The 19,633-nt window shown below is 37.2% G+C and overlaps 1 protein-coding gene across 2 annotated transcripts; it reads left to right on the plus strand.

The window, feature by feature from the left end:
• The first annotated feature begins 28 nt into the window (after positions 1-28).
• LOC116805688 (serine/threonine-protein kinase GA29083) lies at positions 29-19,431 on the plus strand. Of its 2 annotated transcripts, none has more exons than XM_032739282.2 (6): positions 29-278; positions 14,485-15,133; positions 16,175-17,273; positions 18,297-18,442; positions 18,513-18,662; positions 18,732-19,331. In XM_032739282.2, the coding sequence occupies exons 2-6, from the start codon at positions 14,486-14,488 to the stop codon at positions 19,014-19,016; spliced, it is 2,328 nt and encodes a 775-aa protein (XP_032595173.1). In that variant the 5' UTR covers positions 29-278; position 14,485; the 3' UTR covers positions 19,017-19,331. The 2 variants fall into 2 exon arrangements, with proteins under 2 accessions (XP_032595173.1, XP_032595172.1); XM_032739281.1 differs by lacking the exon at positions 29-278 and adding an exon at positions 14,389-14,417 and having other exon boundaries at positions 18,732-19,431.
• The last annotated feature ends 202 nt before the right edge of the window (positions 19,432-19,633 follow it).

A 19,633-nucleotide genomic window follows, 5' to 3' on the forward strand; every position in this document is an offset into this window, starting at 1 on the left:
ATGTTCTTTCTCTTTCTTGTGCTTCCAGCTAAATGCCAACAACAATTTGGAAGTTGTGCTTGTGTAAGTGTGAGTGTATGTGAGTGTCTGAGTAAAGAGTAAACAACAAGAGGAGAGAAAGAGCGCAACTCTGTTTTTTGCCTGCCTGCAGATGTCGAAATAATATAAAACTAGCCGTATTAATAACAATCATAATAAGCAAGCAATAAGAAAACAAAAAGTGCCTCGCTGGCTTAACGGATTTTCCCGTCGTCGTCGTCGCTGTTGTTATACAAAAGGTAAGGCACTTTCCACCCCCCCCCCCCCCCCCCCCCATTTATAAAAAAAAATCATTGCAAGCTTTGACATTGCACCGACAACAACAAATGTAGCCAACTGTTTTGTGTGCATGTGTGTGCGTGTGTATAACAGATAAGCAGCCTGCTCTGCTCTGATAATAACAGCTGAAGTTGCCCCGTCCACAAATAAGCACGGCAACAACGTTGATATTTAAAAAAAAAAACTAAAAAAAATCTTACAATCGCGAAAACACAGCATCAAAAACTCGTTTTGCTTAACTAACTTGATTTTATCAATTAAAAAAAAAAACAGTATTTATTAAAGTGTTTAAGCTATCTTATTTGCAAAGAATTCTTTAAAAAATGTTTTTTTTGCGCCCGCTTATCACAGGTAAACATTCGACACATTTATAATTCCCCATATCTCTCTCTCCCTCTCCAGCTCTTTCTGTCGCGCAGTATTCTCTAGTATTTCGTTTTGTGGACTTTTTGCGCTTGTTGCTTTGTTGCTTTGTTCGTATCTTCCAAGTTACACACGCAGCACATAAAATAACTTATGAATTCTCCGCATGATGACTCATAACGGTTAACACACTGATCGATTGCCTAGAATCCAAATGTATCTACACATGCACATATATATGTATACATACATGTATATAAGCTTGTCAGCAACAGTGTTGCCCAATGCTGCGCTGCCAATGAACTTTCGGACAAAAACACAAAAAAAAACTTTCACTTGGCTGGCAGACTTATTGAGAGACAAATGGCATAAGATCGCCGCTGCGCGAATTGGCCAATATCCGTGACGTGCCACGCACGCAGCCAGTCCCCAAAATATAATCGAAACAGTCAATTAAAAATGACAGCGCAAAGATTGCAAAAGCAAAAGAAAAATAAACAAAAACATGTACATAAGCAGAAAAATATAAATCAATAAAATAAAGCACACATTATTATTTCTTATAAGACACCCACACGCCGGCTGTGACGTCACAGAATGGGCCAACAAAAAATTGGCATATTGCCAGCAACATATGCTATGCATACGTAATATTAGTATTACGCATATGTTGCTAAATAATACCGATCAGCACTTTGACCAGCAACATTTCGATTTAGCAACATTTGAGTTTGCGACTTTACACCAATATATGTGGAAAAATTAGCTAACTGTTGATGCAAAAAACAGCTGATGACGTATAGATTATCGGATCAGGTTGCCAGACGTCGCCAAAATGTGTGTGTGTGGGTAGTAATAAATGTCAGATCAAGTCGGGTCGCAAATGCGCTTACCAAGTGGGTGCATATATTATATGTATATTTAAATCGTTAATTTATGTCAATAAAAAAAAACAACTTTACTTTGTATACTTCGCAATTTTTATTCATTTTTTTAAATTATTTAATTTAATTTAAAAATGTGCAGCTATCCGTTAAGAAACTTTAAATGTTGATCAAAAAGATTTGCTAAACCTTTATTAAGGAGTTGGGCAACTGCAGCACGTCACTGCGTGACGTCACTGACCGCACTCAGTTCAATGCCTGTCGCCGAGTAACGCCTGAGCACCGCCTCCCTCCTCCTTCAGTCTATCACTTGAAAACAAAAACTAATGCAAAGCGAAGCACTTAAGCCGTGTGTGCATTACAAAAAAAAGAAGCGAATATGGAAAAGCCAAAAAAGAAGAGAAACGAAACAAACCGCAATAAACAATGCAAAGTGACTCGAGCTTTAGCATTGATTGTTTTTCTTTTTTCTTTCGGGCTTAAACTGCAAATGACGCGCCATTATGTTTTTGTCTCTCTTTCGCTCTCTGCTCTTTCTCATTTGTTTTAACCCCCTCCCCCCCCAGCACAGCTTCAAATTTCAATGAATTGCAACGGTTTTGTTTACGAGTATAAAGTAAATAACAATATATATAAATATACATGGTATACATGGTACAGTGAGCCCTCGATATAATGCGCCACGTGTCAACTTTCTCTTTAATATTAGGGGGGGGGGGGGGGGGGTCGTTTCAAGTAATTTTTTTTTAATTAGACTGGGGTTTATTTATATTTTTAATTAGTTGATTTCAAGCTGCGAAATTGCAAATGTTTTATACTCGACCCACCTCATTTTATGCAGCAATTTAGTTTTTTTAATGTCTATGATTTGCTTGGAAAGTTCCAAAAAAAGAGGTGCGTGAAAGAAAGTTGATTGGCTCAACTGACTGAATTAGAAATTTTGCAAAAAAAAAAAAACTTACACTATTAAATTAGAAATTCTGCAAAAAATAAAATAGCTACGGCTATTTACAGTTGCAGTTATTTTTCCAAGAATTTTGCTTATCGCTAATTTCTTTGCTACTGACATGTTTAAACATTGTCAAAATGTGTTTTCTCGACTTGTGTTTATTTAGTTGTTGATCGCTTTTGATTTTTATTGCTGCTGGTTAAAGTCGAAAGCTTTGGAATAATGATTTCCAACTCTTAAAGGTTGCAGTTAAATGCAAAATGCTTGCACCATTTCCAATAAGTGTTGGGCGTTGCCGCCTTTTATACGATCGGCTTTTGTTTGTGAATGTTATCTGTTTGTTTGTTCGTTTGCTTTTTATATACCAACTCAGGCGATGTGTCATTTTAACATTTATTTATATTCACTTGCGCATACCATCCGTACAATGTGCAAAAGGTTCATTGGGTATTTTTATTCACACAGTTCCAAATTGCAAACTAAACACTTATATAATAATCATTTATCAAAGTTGTGTATTTATTGGAAGATAGAATTATCTTTTTTTTTGTTAGCCACTTAAATTTGATTGGCTTTTCAGGCTCGCGATCTTCTTCTAGCTTATTCTTTCTATGCATGTCTCATGCGTTAGAAAGAGTTAGAGATATTTTTGACCTCTGTTCTGTTAACGAAAATTGGCGAATTGATTTGCTTCGCTCAGAGTCAGCTGATTCCTGCTGTTGCTGATTGTTCCTGTTTGTTCGCTCTTTTGCCGTGACATAAACACAAAGCGAACCCGAACCGGTTTCGTGAGCGAGCAAATAACTTTCGATCACTGAATTAATTTATCGATTTATTCGGTGCAGCTGGCTCCGAAAATATTCTTTAGCACTTTCTTTTTAAATAATCTACACTTAATTTACTAAATAGAGTTCACGAGCGCACAAATAGTTATTTTTGAGTTTCCCAACATTTGCATAATGTTCATTTGGACATTTTTTATGAAATATGCCCTGTCTCGCTCTCTCTGATAAAAACGATAAATGTGAATTTTTTTGTGTTGGGTTTTTCATCAGAATTTACTGCTGATTGTAATTTAATATAATTATTATCTTATTCAGTTGTGTGGGCGGTAATCAGAGTCGATTATAATCTGGAGTGCATCTCATTTTCACTTGTTTGCTACTGTCATATTTTTTGGTTGATAAGGCAATGTACAAGTGTGGGAAGGGAGAGCTTGAAAAGGGCGGGGGAGTGGAGTTTGCAGCAACGTCATCTATTGTTTGTTGACCGCTGCGCACAGCTGTTATTCTACTTTCGACTTCCTCTCTCTTTCGCTGTCTCTCTCTTATTGTGTCTGCCTTATTCGGCTTCCGTTTTTCCCATATCTATTGTTAATTTCACTGTTTTGTTGGTTTATCTTAAAACACACGCAAAACTACAGCAGCAACAACAACAAGAAATATTCATAACTCTAATCTGCGTTTACTTTTGTGAACGACTTTATTTGTCACTTTTGACGTGTTTGCTGTGGAATTGGTAGCTGGGAATTGGAATTGGAACTGGAACTGGGATTCCAACGAATTCATTTGCTGTGTTGCGCATTTGGTTGCTAATGAATTAAACATGAAAAAACTGCCAAATCGATTTTCATTTATTTAATAGGTCACAGCAGCAACAAATACAGAAAACAAAAACAAAAACAATGGCAATGAATAAATGTCCAGATGACGAATAAACACGCACTTTTTCCATTGCCTTTTTATGGCTGTTTAGCATTTAATTCGCCAAGCGTGTCAACATGTGTCGGCAACATTTCAGTTTCTGTGCAACATTAAAATTTGAAATTGAATAATGATATAAAAGTTAGTTTCGTAATAGTTATCTAAACAATAACATAGGCTTATATAATAATAGTAATCATAATTAAGGTTAAAGAAAAAACCGTGAACTACATGTTCTCTTAACATTTTTATATTTGCTTATCATTTAATCCTGTAAACGTGGCAACATATGTTGGAAACAGTTAAGATTTTCCTGTGCAACATTACAATTTTTGTTGCAATAGCTCAATCATAATAATAATAATATAAATAAACTATACAAAAAGCTAAACAAGAAAACCGTTAGCAACATGTTCTTGCAACATTTACGCCTCTGTAATAAATCAATTTAAGACCAACAAAATTACAGCCATAAAACATCACATTAGCTTTTAACTTTTATGCGCAATTTTACATATTGTAAGTTTAGATGTGAAAAGTGGAAATACGACTAAAAAAGAGGCAAACCAGAAGATGCAAACCGGCTTAACAACTTGATGCAAAGTTCAAGGACACTTTTAAAGTCTGCACAATTCGCCGCCAAGTTGCAAGTTGCAAGTTGCGTAAATTGGTTGCATTGCTTGATGTTGTCGTTGTTGCAATGTTGCAGACAAGTTTTTTGTGTTGAACCAAGCGAAAACTGTCACATGACTGCTAGGCGCACCCAGAGGACCAACAAGGCAACACCCATTTCCCCACTTTCCCGCTTTGCCTTGCTAGAGTGCAAACATTTGTTCGTCCATTGTTGGCGCTGTTGGGGCACAAAGGGCATGGGGGAGGGTCCCTCAAAGTTCAACTTTTACTTTTACTTGGAGGCTTGAGACTTTAGTACAGGCTTTTAGTTAAATATGAACTGAAACTGAATTTAATAAGAGAAAATATATAGCATTTAAGACTATGCAGTAAAAAGAAGTAATCAATAATTCTCTCTCGCTCCCTCTCCCAAAATGACTAATCGATTTTGGTGATTAGTATTGAATAAAAACTATAGTGATAAAATTTGTTATATAAAATATAGTGTCGAATGTTATTCAATTAAAATATCTGAATTTTTACAAATTATAAAGTCGGAAAGTACAAAAGAGCTGAAACTTTTCATGTAAGCCTCCATAATATTTTCTTAAATATCTTTTTACAGATAAATGAAACAAATCTGTATTTGCTGTGGTTTCAACACTGTTGAGCTGTCAATTTTGGCTTTTCAGCTAATTACTAAATTGGGGGTTTTCACCAAAAGTGGCAGACAACACAATTCGCTGCTCAATATGGCATAATTTGATAGAAACAAATAAAAAAAACACATACAAAAGGCATCATTAGCTGCAACACTATAAATTTTGGGCCAGTCACTTACACCTACACATAAACTCATCAACCAGCTGAATGAGCAATTATCCATAATATGTTATGCATGTATGAACATTTTATAGTAAAGATCGATGTATTTCTATAGATTTATTTGATTTTCACATGATTCTTGTGAAAATTATAAAAAGCGCTGTGCAGAAGTTTTTAGCAGGCAGCTGGAGAACGATAACAAGGATCGCATAGAGTTGTCAGACTGTGCAGTAGAAGCGTTCAGTAGTCTTGCAACTGAGTTAGTCGTGCAAAACTCCACAGGCAGTCGTGTCGGAAGTAATTATTAAGCTGTTGTTGGTAAGTCATTTGATTTGATTGAACTATTGTGGTATATTATCAATTGTGATTGTATTTTACGTACAAAACATGTAAAAAGGATAAAAGACGCTAAGCCGAAATTCATAGCAGGCAGCTAGCGAGCGTTAGCAGGAATCGCATAGAGTTGCCAGACTGTGCAGTAGAATTGATCAGTATGCGAGAGTCGCTCTGCAGAATCAGCCGTGAAAATCTTAGCAGACAATCGTATCGGAAGTAATTATAAATATAATAATAATCATAAGCATATTAAAATACAACAGTAAAAATATGGCTAATAAACCATATCTAGAGTTCGAGGCTCGTATAAGTCAGTCTCTGTATTTGAAGACTTGTACCAATCAGTCTCTGCATATAGAAAAGTTTTCTTAAACAGTTCAGTTTTAGTGTAAGCTTCTCTCTCTCTCTGTCTCTGGCACGCTGAATATTAAAGTAACGGTGCTTTAACAAGTAAACTAAAGACTGATAGATTTAGAAGCCAACTGTAAACATTGCAAATGGCAACTTGCTGTGTGTACAAATATATACACAAACTCGCACATACATTCTTCCATCCCCCTTTTTTACATACATACATACATACACACATACATATGCACTTTTGCGCAGTGTCAGGTGTTCACAGCTAGGCAAGCATTAGCTTTGTCTGGCTTTCTTTATGCCGTTATGCCGTCGTCGCTATCGCTGTCTGTTTTTGTGTATTTGTGTTTGTGTGTGTGCGACTTTTAACCCTTGGCCCTTGAGCCCAGATGCCCAGACAGGCTGCGAGGGTTGCTGCTGATGTTTGCTGTTGTTGTTGTTGCTTCATTAGACTTGCACAGCGGCTCCAGGTTCATAAATCTTGCGCTCTCGTTGGTTGGCAGCTGCGTGCGGAGTGTGGCCAAATGTTTTGTGTCTCTGTGCGCCGAATTGCTTCCTTTGTTGCCTGCTACATGCCCCATGCCCCATGCCCTTAGCGCAACTTTCGCCGGTTTTTTTTTTGTTTTGTAGGCGGCATTTCCGCATTTAATGCTGGAGTTGTTGAAGTGGCGACGCCACTTGAACACAACATGCCACATGCCTCCCCCTGCCGCAGCCCACCCTTCTAGTTAAAATAGCTGTCAACTCGGATGTGGAATGAATGGAATGGAATGAATATCTGAGCGTATCTTTTTTTTAAGCCCTCGTGGGCGTATCACCTCCCATTGCCAAGGGCAACAGTCTTGGCTTACCCCCCAATTGCCCTCCTCTCTTCTTTCTAGTGTTGCTTTTCTTTTTTTATTTATTTTTTGTTGCCTAATCAGCAAACTAAACACGTTTGCGGCTTTTTCAACAATTCACCGGGGTAAATTGTTACCTTCTTTCTGTTTTCGTTGTGATTAGAATTAGCTGTGGCCCAAACACGACCCGTTTTGTGTTTCTTTGTCCTGTGTGTCAATTTAACATCGCAGATTTTGTCGCATTTCTCGGCTTTTTTCATTTAGCTCTCGCATCTTTTGTGTTTGTTTTCCTTAACAAAGACATATATTGATTAATTTGTCGCTGGGGGAAAGTACTTTTATACATATGCATTTAAAATGTTGTCTGTTGGAAATAATGTTGAAATATCAAAATGCCCATTTTTGTTTAAGTGTAAATTGAAATAAAATCAGATTTTTGGCGGCATGCTAGCAACATAAATATTATTTTTTATTAAGGAAGATATAAAAAAAGAATGTTATTTAAATAGCTGTTTTTCCAAGCAGAAATCAAATTTTCACAATTTAATTGCGCAGTTTCATCAAGCATAATGTGCTCAAAAGATAATTGCATGTGGGCGAAATGGGGATAATGATTAATGGTATTTTGATTTATTTTAGTAATTCTCTCTTAAGAAATTAATAGCTTTGGGATAGAACAGACTTGCTATACTTACTACAGGTTTCTTGACGGGACATTGTAGACTAAGATGTCAACAAGCCATAAACTAGATATAGTCAGTAGCGATCTCTGTTGATTTTATGATAGTGATAAATTCTTAAGCAGATTATGTCGCCCTAGCCAGGAAAGTATGTAATACCCTAGGGAAACATGATTTAAAGTGTTGAGGAAATTGAAACCCTCAATCCGACAAAGATTCTCACATTCGTGCAGGAATTAAGATTGATGGAAGTGTAATAGGCTCCGAAGGGAGCATAATAAAGCATAATAAAAATAATAATACTACTCTGCACATATTGATTTGCATACTAAAAGACTCATTAAATTTGCTTAAAATGTAGTGTAGCTTAGAGACGAAGTACTTGTTTGCTTTTTTCTTCTTTTTTTAAGTTATATTATTTTATTTTCAATTCAAATTAAAAACTCCCTGGTTTTGGTCTTAAGAGTCTTTGCTTTTAATGTGTTAATTAAGATAAGAATAGTAATATGGTTATAAATATTGCTTATATATTTGATTCACATTATAATGAAACTCGTTTTACCCATTTTTAGTGGTTTCAAATATAATACATATAATTTCCTTATAATCAGTATAATTTTATTATACGTACATATTGCAAGCTCCATAATAAAAATCTATTATCAATATATGATAACGATAAAAATATGCCAAAATGCCATAAAATAGATAAGTAAAATATCTATAAAAATATATATGTATATAATATATGTATATATATTTATTGTACTCAAAATATATTCCATATGCTTACAGTTTCTTAATAAGAAGAAAATGGCGCTCATCAGTCATTGCGAAAAGTTTATATATATATATGTATATATATTATATATGTATCTAGGTATTATACATAATCGTTTTTGGATCATTTCGATTGCGTGGCATTTTCATTTTTCCGGTCTCTCATTTTCCACTCATTCCTTTCTCTACTTTTGTGGCCCATTAATTTGACGCTCGACTGCGCGTAAATCTTAATTAAACAAGTTTTATGAACTCTAAAAAATTGGCAACAACAATCACAACGATCTGCCATACTCTTATGAGGTTTTCATACCCTTGCAGAGGTATTGTCATTTTCTCTTGAAGTCTGTAAAGAGTTTAGGGTATAAAAATTGCTAACAAAAACTATGGCAAGCAAAAATTTAAGAAATATTCCTCATAAAGGTTATTTAATGGAAATATGCATTTAAGAATAGAATGTGCAAAATAAGCATTATATGTCATATCATATATATATATATCTACTATATATATCCCCTTTGGTTATGATCGAAAATCGTATGATCGACATTTAGATAAAATATGTACTTTCTATAGGATAGAAGAGTTCTTTTAACAGAGTTTCTATTAATAATGTCTGATTAACGATATCTTAAGCAACTAATTATTCAATTATTAAAACATTTTGGTTAGGAGCATTTTAGTTAGCTGCAAGGGTATTTTAATTTCGGCGTGTCAAAGATAGTTTTTCTTTCTTGTTGTATTTATTTATTTTTGGGTGCAACAACCGAAGCCATCGCATTGTTTTTGAGCGCACCTGTTCAAAGATCAGCCCCTAACCTCTCCCCCTCCATCTCTATCTCTCTCTGTCTATATAAATGTATATATATACATAAATTATATATATAGATATATATATTGTTTTTTCGGTTCTCTTCATCTCTCTTGAGACCATTTTTGGCACGTGCGTTGACTATTATAATATTTAGATGCGTAGTGTGAACATTTAAGGCAAGGCGAGTTATACAATATTTTATTTAACTAACAAGTGAATTTCAACTATTTAACTATATATATATATATATATATATATATGTATGTGTATGCATACAGGTAAGATATGTCTGTATGTATTTGCAATTTGTTAATGTCCTCGGCTTGTTTTGTAGACTGGGTGGGCAGCAGTGGGATGGGTTCATTGGGCGTTGCTTCAGTTAATTGGCAATGTGTGTGTGTTAGTGTTTGTTGGTGCGTGTTGGTGTAGTCGGCGTGGGTAACGCCAACTGATACGACAACAATAAGAATAACAACAACAACAACACTAACAAGAGCAACACCAACGACAATGAGAAGAGCAATCGGCGCAACGCCAACGCACATATTTCCTGTGCCGGCAGCTTATCGATTTTTAGTTTGACGTAGTCACAATTCCAGTTATTATTTCATTATTTACCCATAGGGATGTTCACTCTATTTGGTAACAGAATACAGAATGAAGAATACTCTGATGCCGCAGGGATTGAAGGGTATATTGGTTATGTCCATCTAATAGCCAAAAAAAAAAATCGGTATTATCGATAATTGCACTTCGATCAAAGCACAAATCTTTCACAATCCTTAAGCTAGAGTCACCAAATTTGGAGTGTGGATTTCTGGGGAAGTTTTTTAAATATAGGCATAACAAAATCAACGTTTTGTGTTGTTAAGTTAATACTTAACTAAGGTTCGTGTTTTTGTTTAGCTTGATTTTATTGAACATAATTTTAATTCATTTTCGATAAACAGTGCTGTATTTTTTACCCTTAATGGCATTTCAAAATGAAATTTCAATTATTTTTAGAAAACCTTTTTGCTGAGTAATTGTGTTAACTCGTTTATTCTAATTATTGTTTGTTCCGCAATAGATTTCTTTCCAGCAAAAACCAATTTAATAAATTAGTTGCTTAGCCTTGAAAATATTGCAGTTCTTAAGAATTACAATCTTTCTAATTGTAAACTAAACTAACTAGATAATGTGTAGTACACATCCTATAAATGTAAACACTTCGATGTGACAATTTCCGTCAATTACTGACTTCCTTATTTGTTTTCGAGGGCTTGAATCTCTCTTATCTGTCTCTATGCCGATAGTAATTGAATAAAACAAGTGCTATGTGAAAATGATAACAATTTAGAGTTTTTAAGGAAAGTTTTCAATTGTAGCTCTTGGCAATTGATTGTAGAAAGTTATTTGGCAGTTTAAGCTGTTAAAAATTTTACAAATTTTACGTTGTATCAAACAACGAAATTTCATTTTAATTAAAGAGTTAGATTTCCATTTAATTTAGCGGCATAATATCAAGAAAGTGTGAAATTTGATTAAAATACATTTTTCTTTTTGGTTAATTTACTCACATTTTTACGTTCCCACAAACATTCATGCTCTCTCTATCTCTCTCTCTCTCTCTCTCTCTCTCTCTCTCTCTTACTCTCTCATTCTCAGTCTGTCTCTCGCTCTCTTATATATATCTGTCTCACACTCTCTGTCTCTTTCTTCCTGTCCAAAGCTTACGATCACAAAGACGCGCTTAGCATTCAATGTGATTTTCTTTTCCTTTTCGCTCTCTTTCTGCCCATTTGCTTTTCACTGAAATACAGTGAACACCCCTAATGTGGGTGACATTGGCTACCGTCATATATTTTCCATTGCATTCGCAAATGTCATCGTTTGGCTTCTATTTTGGTTGTTGCTTTACAGAAAAAAAGGTCAAATGGCTTTTTCGATTTAGTTGTTGCTGTTGTCTGAGTAACAAAACTAAACAAAATGCCAAATGTCATGCTCAATGGAACTTTGGGAACTGCTGCACTTGTTGGCCAGCCATTTTATTTTATTTTTTGACCCACTTGGCAACCGGCAACGGCAAAAACTACGCCACTAGGCCGGCCGACCCGATAGAATAAACCAAATAATGGGAATGAGCTGAAAAGTTTTCACTTCTACAATTTGCACTAATAAAGATGACGACAACCTTTATTTTTTTGTTTCTTGCTTTTTGCAAAATGCCGCCACTGCTTCCTTGGAGGATTGGTCTGGTCAGCTGTGTGCGCGACATTAATTATCTTAATTACCTGTAGAGGGCGCTGTGTATGCGAAGTTCTACAGACACGCCTTAATATGGCGGCACCACAGCACAGCACTCAAGGAAGGCGGTGGCGTCATAACGGCACCTAGTAATGAGCTAATGGCGCGCTCAGTTCACTCATAACTTTCAGGCATACATTTTCATTTAGCTCGGAGAAAGGCAGACACGAATGTTGCCGCAACATTTAACGGCAACATAAATACAGCAACATACTGCATACCACTGCTTAAAGCAACCCGCACAAATATCGTTATTCAAATTTATGGCCCGACACGCGATTCCCCTCGAAAAGCACAAAACTTAACGTCGATCAAGCTTAAAGTCGGCTGGGTGGGGGGAGCTTTGCTATGAGGGGTTGGGGGGTTAGGTAAAGCAACACACGTCTTGCAGGTAAAACAAAAGCCAAGTGAAAACAAGAAATGTATTTATGTCTTGCGCCGATTTTTTAATACACTCATTAATTGGTTGAGCTATTAAACTTTAATGTGAATCAAATTTATGAATGTCGTCATCTAAATATATCTTATTTAATGGGCACAAAACACGTTATTAAATAATACAATTTTTTTAATGATACTATCGTTATATCCAATAATTATAGAGGCCTGAAAGAAAAATACAGTTAACACAAATCAATATCCAAAAGACAGAAAATAATAATAAGATGTAAATAAGCTATGAAAACAGCTGACAGCTGATGGCCTTTTTGTTTCCCATATTGATTTATTGCACAAAATAAATCCGGATATGCATCATGATAAATTCATTAAAACCTGGGCGCAAGAGTATTCAAAACTAAAATTCAAACGGCGATGGGCAGAAGAAGAAGAAGAAGAAGACAATGGCCAAGTGAAACGTGCCTGTGAAGAATAAAAATTATGAAAAAAAAATTATAAACGAGCTTCAATGAGCTCGTGTGTGTGTGTGTATGTGTGTGTGTGTGTGTGTGTGTGCGAGAGGCCTATACTTATATACTAAATGCTCTGACATAACCTATGTTGAGTTGGGGTTTGAAGAGATTGCGGCGGGGGACAACTGACTCATTGAACGGTTATGCAGGAATGGAACGGAATGGTATCGCTTGGGGATGGAAATGGGTTTGGCAGTTGCGGACTGAGGAGGCGGCGGCGGCACTCAATTGGCAATGATCGCTTAATGACAACAATTTCAATAATTTACACAGACTGTGACGCGGAATGTGGTGACTGGGAATGGGCTCGGGCCCAAGGCATGTGTGGAACGCGCCAGAGTTGAAATGAACTTGACAATTGAAAAGATTTCTGATTGCTCTGGCAACAATATAGCGTGACAGTTAGTTATCAAATGCCCCGCAGCCGCGCTGCGTTTTCTTGATCCACGAAAGCTGGCGAGCGACACCTGTCGTCGCATGCATGCACTTATCGCAGCAAAGGCTTCGCATAAATATTTCAAAACTGCCAATTATTGTCAATTATCGTAAGTAGAAATTTATCTCGGGGCGCCAGGGAAAGTTGTACATGCATATGCAAGTCATGTATTAATTAGAAGCGTTTGCCTTTAATATTATCGAATTGTATACCTCATTCGAGAAACGGAGGCAGTAATCGATAAAATGGAGCAAACTTGATCTACGCGTGATATACGAAAACCTATATTCCAAATTTGAAGTATGTATCTTAGTCCCTGAGATTCGCATTCGCACAGAAGGACTTGGCTATTTCGACTCGGCTGTTGATCCTTATCAAGAATTTATATACTTTATGCTTTCTGTAACAGGCAGACATTTGAACAAAATCATAATACTCTTCTTAGGGTATACAAATCAGATGACTTGAGTTGTCCACTAAATATATAATTCTTATAAGTATCGCAGAGCTTTATTTAAAAATGTTGTTTGGAGCGCACTTGGTGACTGCACCAAGGACTGCAAATGTCTGATTTTTGTTTTTATATTCATATTATTTTCTATTAAAATTAAAAATTCCGTGTTTATTAAGGGCTCTTTGGATTTGATGGGTTAATAAACTGAAATTGAATTATGGTAAACAGCTGTTTTTTATAGCCCTGAACTAGCTAAGGACAACGACACGGATGCGATTACGGATACGGGTTTCGGGGCACGCAACCTTATGTCCTGGGTGTGTCTGGGCTTGTGTAGAGCCTCTTTTTAATTTGTATTTTTTTTCAACCTCAGCCAGCATGGCGTCATCAACGAGAATTGTTGGTCAGCATATTGTTGTTGAACGGTAAATCGGTCAACGTCGTCGTTGGGGTCATCATTGGTTTGGAATCTAGTGCAGCAAGTCAGCAAAGCGAGTGGAAAATATGTGGTTGCAAACAATTTACGTAAATTAGCGCAATTACAGCTGCTGGCTGGCTAGCTGACTAGCTGACTGACTGCCGCCTGACTAGCATTCTGTTGTGCAGCCAAGAGATACTTTCTAGTCTACCGGGGGAGCCAATGGAACCGGTTTGACTTTTGAGTTTGGTTTCTTATTGTTGTTAGAAACGTCAGCAGCTAAATAGAAAAATAAAAAAAAAGTAGGCAATAGACAGTAAACAGTGTTGTTGTTGCCACATCATAATAGTCAAGCATATATATATACATATATGAATATAATAAGTAAACAGCAATATTGACAACGTTCCTCAGAAATCGCAAAAACGCAACCAAATGATAACCCAACTGTAAACACAACTTAACCCAAAATAAGTAAGGCATTACACATTTAATTCGTTGTCTTCTCCGTTTCAGCATGGAAGTTCAAACGGCAAACAGCCTGCACAACGCTCTGCTGTCGTCGCTACAAGGAGCCAACAGTCCCGCCAACAGCCCCAATGGAACGCCCAAAAAGACATTGGCCTCTAAGCAATCCTCGGCAGAAGCGAATATTCTCGAGCAGCTTAGCAAGCAGCAGCAGCTGGAGTCAGCCAATCACAGTCGCGACTGCGACAGTCCGGCCAGCTCCAATTCGGAGCTAGAGAAGGATCTGAATGAGTTGCGCGATCTGAATGGCTCGCTAACGGGCAGCGGCAGTGTTGGCAAATCGAATGGTTCCCTCAGCGGCGCCTCATCCAACAATTCGGCGCCACCAGCTGTTTCGACGGCTACTGTTGGTGCTGCAGCTGGAACAACGAATGGTGGCAATGCTCAAACGTTGGGCGCCACAATTGCGGCACAACTCAAGAAGCGCATCTCAAGCAGCCGAACGCCGACACGCAAGGCGCATCGCATTAAATTCTATCGCAATGGGGATCGCTTCTATCCGGGCATCACCATACCCGTCTCCAATGAGCGATATCGTTCCTTTGAGAGCCTCTACGAGGATCTGACACGACTCCTCGAGGAGAACGTGAAGATTCCGGGCGCAGTGCGGGCCATTTACAATATGGGCGGCAAAAAGGTGAGCATAAAATGATAATTATCTTTAGCCAATAAAATTACAAGCTATGTATTGAGCTTGTATATTATTATATATAGTATATATGACCTAAAGCTCCATTAATAATCCAACACAGCAAACTTGATGATTCTCCTCAACTCTAGTTGTATATCTTTCATCTCATATAAATTATTAATCCATCCAAGATATTTTAAGATTATCATTATTTTTAATGTTATGCGGTTGTTTTTAGTTTGAACTAGCATATTAAATATATTTTTTCAAATAATGCCTCCAAATAATCAAAGATTATATAATTACTGCTTATCTCAGTACAATAAAAACAATACTCCTTTAATAGTCTTTCAAAAACACTTTCTATGTATTGAAAACTCTCTGCTGACCCACTACTTCATCTGCACAGAGGGAGCCAAATTAAACAACACCATTAGCTAGAGCAACACAACCGAAACATTTAAATACCGAACTACTTAGCTACTACTACTATTGCTCAGTTCTCTCCAGCCGAACTCATTGCTCTACTTGAAGTCATTAGGCTAATGCATTAAAAAAAAGAACACGTCATTTGTTGCCACTTTCTTTCTGCAATTAAATCCCTCACAAGCCATAATAACCAGTCCTACCACACACTACTTAGCTAAATATATAATTAATCTGGATAGCCAGCTGTCAAACAGAAAACACCTCTCTAAAAATCTTTATCATCGAAACACCGAATGAACACTCACAAAAATTAGAAATTAACAAAGGTCCAATCTGTAACCCAAATAATAATCTTGACAGAAGACAACAAATGATTCTTAACAAAATCAGTCAGCTTCTCACTAAAAATAAATAGTAAATGTAATTAATTATTGAATTTATTATAAAATACTGTCGAACTCCTCTTTCACTTCACAAATCCTGCTCCTTCCCCAATTGTTACAGCCTTAAATTAAATATTCTATGAAATATTAAATTGTAAATATTAAAATATGATTTAAAATAAAAATAAACATATTAAATAGAGAACAAAATGTTATTGAAACAATTTAATTACAGATCACTGCACTGGATGAGCTGGAGGATGGCCAGAGCTACGTTTGTTCCTGCAATACTGAGAACTTCAAGAAGGTGGAGTACAACACCAGCTCCCAGCCGCTGGCCAATTTGACGCTGGCGAATAACAGTCGCTCAACGAATCAGCGTCTCGCCAAGCTGCAGCGACCCGCATCGCCGCTCAAGAATGGCGCCATGATTGGCAGCACTGGCAGCAGCAGCGGTGGCTCATCAGCGGCCAACGGTGGTGGTGGTGGTGGTGCGAGCGTTGGCGGCGCCGGTGCTGGTGCTGCTGCCACAAATGGCAGTCCGCTGAACAATTCCCGTTTCAGCGAACGGAACAGCGTGGTGCATCCCCGCATTGTGACACTGATTCGGAACGGCACCAAGCCACGTCGGATAATGCGTCTGCTGCTGAACAAGCGGAACAGTCCCAGCTTCGAGCATGTCCTCACAGCGATTACGCAGGTGGTGCGACTGGATACGGGCTATGTGCGCAAGGTGTTTACATTGTCGGGCGCATCGGTGGCACAACTGGCCGATTTCTTTGGTACGGACGATGTGTTCTTTGCCTATGGTACGGAGCGCGTGAATGCCGCCGAGGATTTCAAGCTGGAGGCGGATGAGCAGCGTGCAATTAATGCCATACGCAAGACACTGCGCACAGCGGGCACCACATGCAAGGGACCCAAACCGAAGATGCCCGTTAAAAGCAAAAAAGCCTATCCCGACGATGACACCGCGACGAGACGGGAGCGAGGAACTGGCGATACGGATACCGTTGTGGAGGATGATCAGGCAGCGATACTTAATAGCACGGGCGTTGAGATCGGGGATCTGCCCGTCGCCATAAGCGACAATTATACGCTGGGTCAAATGATTGGCGATGGCAACTTTGCCGTTGTGCTTAAGATCAAGGATCGACAGACGGGCTTGCCCTACGCCCTCAAGATCATTGACAAGAGCAAGTGCAAGGGCAAGGAGCACTATATTGATGCCGAGGTGCGTGTCATGAAGAAACTGGAGCATCCGCATATCATCTCCCTCATCATGGATGTCGATCAGGTGACAAACATGTACCTGGTGCTCGAGTATGTCAGTGGTAAGTGCAACATTCAATGCCACCAAATCAGAACCAGTGATTGAATCGAATCGAATTTGAGGCGTTTAACAATTGTTCTTCTCAAATCCGAGCAAAACAACTTGGTAAATGGAAACTGCGGTTGCTGAGTTGATTCTAATTTGCAAATAGCTCAATTTCGGGAGATCTTTTTAACCATATTAAATTTATTGCTTGTGAAATTAAATATGTATATATGATTATATATAATATATTTTCATTATATACTATATATAGTTATATATATATATATATAAATATTGTATATTATTGATTTTTATAGATAAACTCAAAGACGTTTTCAAAATCACTAAAAATATATTGCTTATAATTCTACATTGATTGTGGTAATCCATATTTTCAATTTGTTGACTTCTGTAGACAAATCCGAAAGGCTTTTCGAAAATATTATGTGGAAGTAATTTCAGTTTAACAAATTCCCAGCCAGATTGTAGTATTCCAGCAGGTACAAAAACAATGACCATATTTAAAAGCTGTATTTCCAAGCAAAAATACAATATTCACAATTTGATTACGCAATATCATTATGAAAAATGTGCTCAACGCAGACACTGAAGTAAAATAGAAATACCGATTAGGAGTATTTAGATTTGTTTTAGACAGTGTAAGTGAGATATTGACTTCATTTGAAGCATTGTCGATTTATAAAAAAAATCAGGTAACTTTTGATTTACATACTAAAATACTCAAACAAATGTGCCGAAGAGTTAAAAGAGTTTTTCTTAGTGTACTTTGTTTCATTTTCATTTTTGTTATGCCATATTTTTTAAGTTTATATTATTTTTATTTAAACCAAACATAAAAACTCCCTCGTTTTTGGATTAAAAGTTTCTTCGGTTTTAATTGGTTAAAGGCCTTAGCGTATAAGAGTCATTACAACTGTTTATATAGACAAATATGACTCTCAGCAATGTGCATTACATATTTGTAAATTAGCAAATTCTAAAACAAACCCAATTGTAATTTATATTTTAATCTGCTTAGGTGGTGATCTATTCGATGCCATCACGCAGGTGACACGCTTCTCGGAGAGCCAATCACGAATTATGATCCGGCATCTGGGCTCCGCCATGTCTTATCTACATTCCATGGGCATTGTGCATAGAGACATCAAGCCGGAAAATCTACTTGTAAGCTGGAACTCAACTCCACTCACATCTTTACACTTTACTAAAGTTGCTTTCTTTATTTTTGAGATAGGTTGAACTGGACAAGTATGGCAATGTTGTGGAGCTGAAGCTAGCCGACTTTGGTCTGGCCTGCGAGGTAACCGAACCTCTGTACGCCGTCTGCGGCACGCCCACCTATGTGGCGCCCGAAATACTGCTGGAAGTGGGCTACGGTTTGAAGGTTTGAAGCGCACCACTTCTTTGTGCACCCAAAAAATACTGTTGTAATGTTATATATTATATTCCTCAGATCGACGTTTGGGCTGCTGGCATAATATTGTATATACTGCTCTGCGGCTTTCCACCATTTGTTGCGCCTGATAACCAGCAAGAGCCGCTGTTCGATTCGATCATCTCTGGCGTTTATGAGTTTCCCGATCCATACTGGTCGGATATCGGCGATGGTGTGCGCGATTTAATCGCCAACATGCTGCAGTCGGATCCGGATGTTCGTTTCACCAGCGAAGATATTCTTGATCATTATTGGACAATGGGCAATGAGAATAACGGCTGCGACGGCGAATTTAGTAGATGAATCGTGGCCGTGTGGGGTGTTTAAGCGGCTATTATGCATCCCAAAGATGCCGTCTAGTAGTTTTTTGTATTATGTAATTTAGCGCTATTCTATAGGCCTTAATTTATTATTTTTACATATTAACTCATAACAACAACAACAACCGAACTTAAGACCATAACAGCGTGGCCGGCACATTTAGACGGTGCTGACAGTTTTCAGAAATTCCAATTTCGAAACCGTTTACGGTTCGCAACTTTACTATATTCTTTTAACGCATATATATATATATATTTTATAACGAAAGGTACATTTACATTCAGACATATATTTTATTGGTATTTTTAAACTGTTTTAATTAGTATTTTAATTGATTATAAATTATGAATAAATGCATGTTGTGTATATTTTCATAAACTGTTAATTTTGTTTTTGAAAAGCCTTTTTTTTGCTTTGTTTTTACATATATGTATGATTTGCTTGCACTTGTAATGTAAACGATAAACGCAGAAAAAAAACAAAAACAACAATAATTAAGCGCATTTATACAAACACCAATAATACAACTTTAGAAATATATATATACATCTATGAAAATAAAACAAAAAGAAACCGATTTTCATTGACTGATGCGATTT

This window comes from Drosophila grimshawi, unplaced genomic scaffold (genome assembly GCF_018153295.1).
Source record: "Drosophila grimshawi isolate 15287-2541.00 unplaced genomic scaffold, ASM1815329v1 contig_1377, whole genome shotgun sequence".
NCBI lineage: Eukaryota > Metazoa > Arthropoda > Insecta > Diptera > Drosophilidae > Drosophila > Drosophila grimshawi.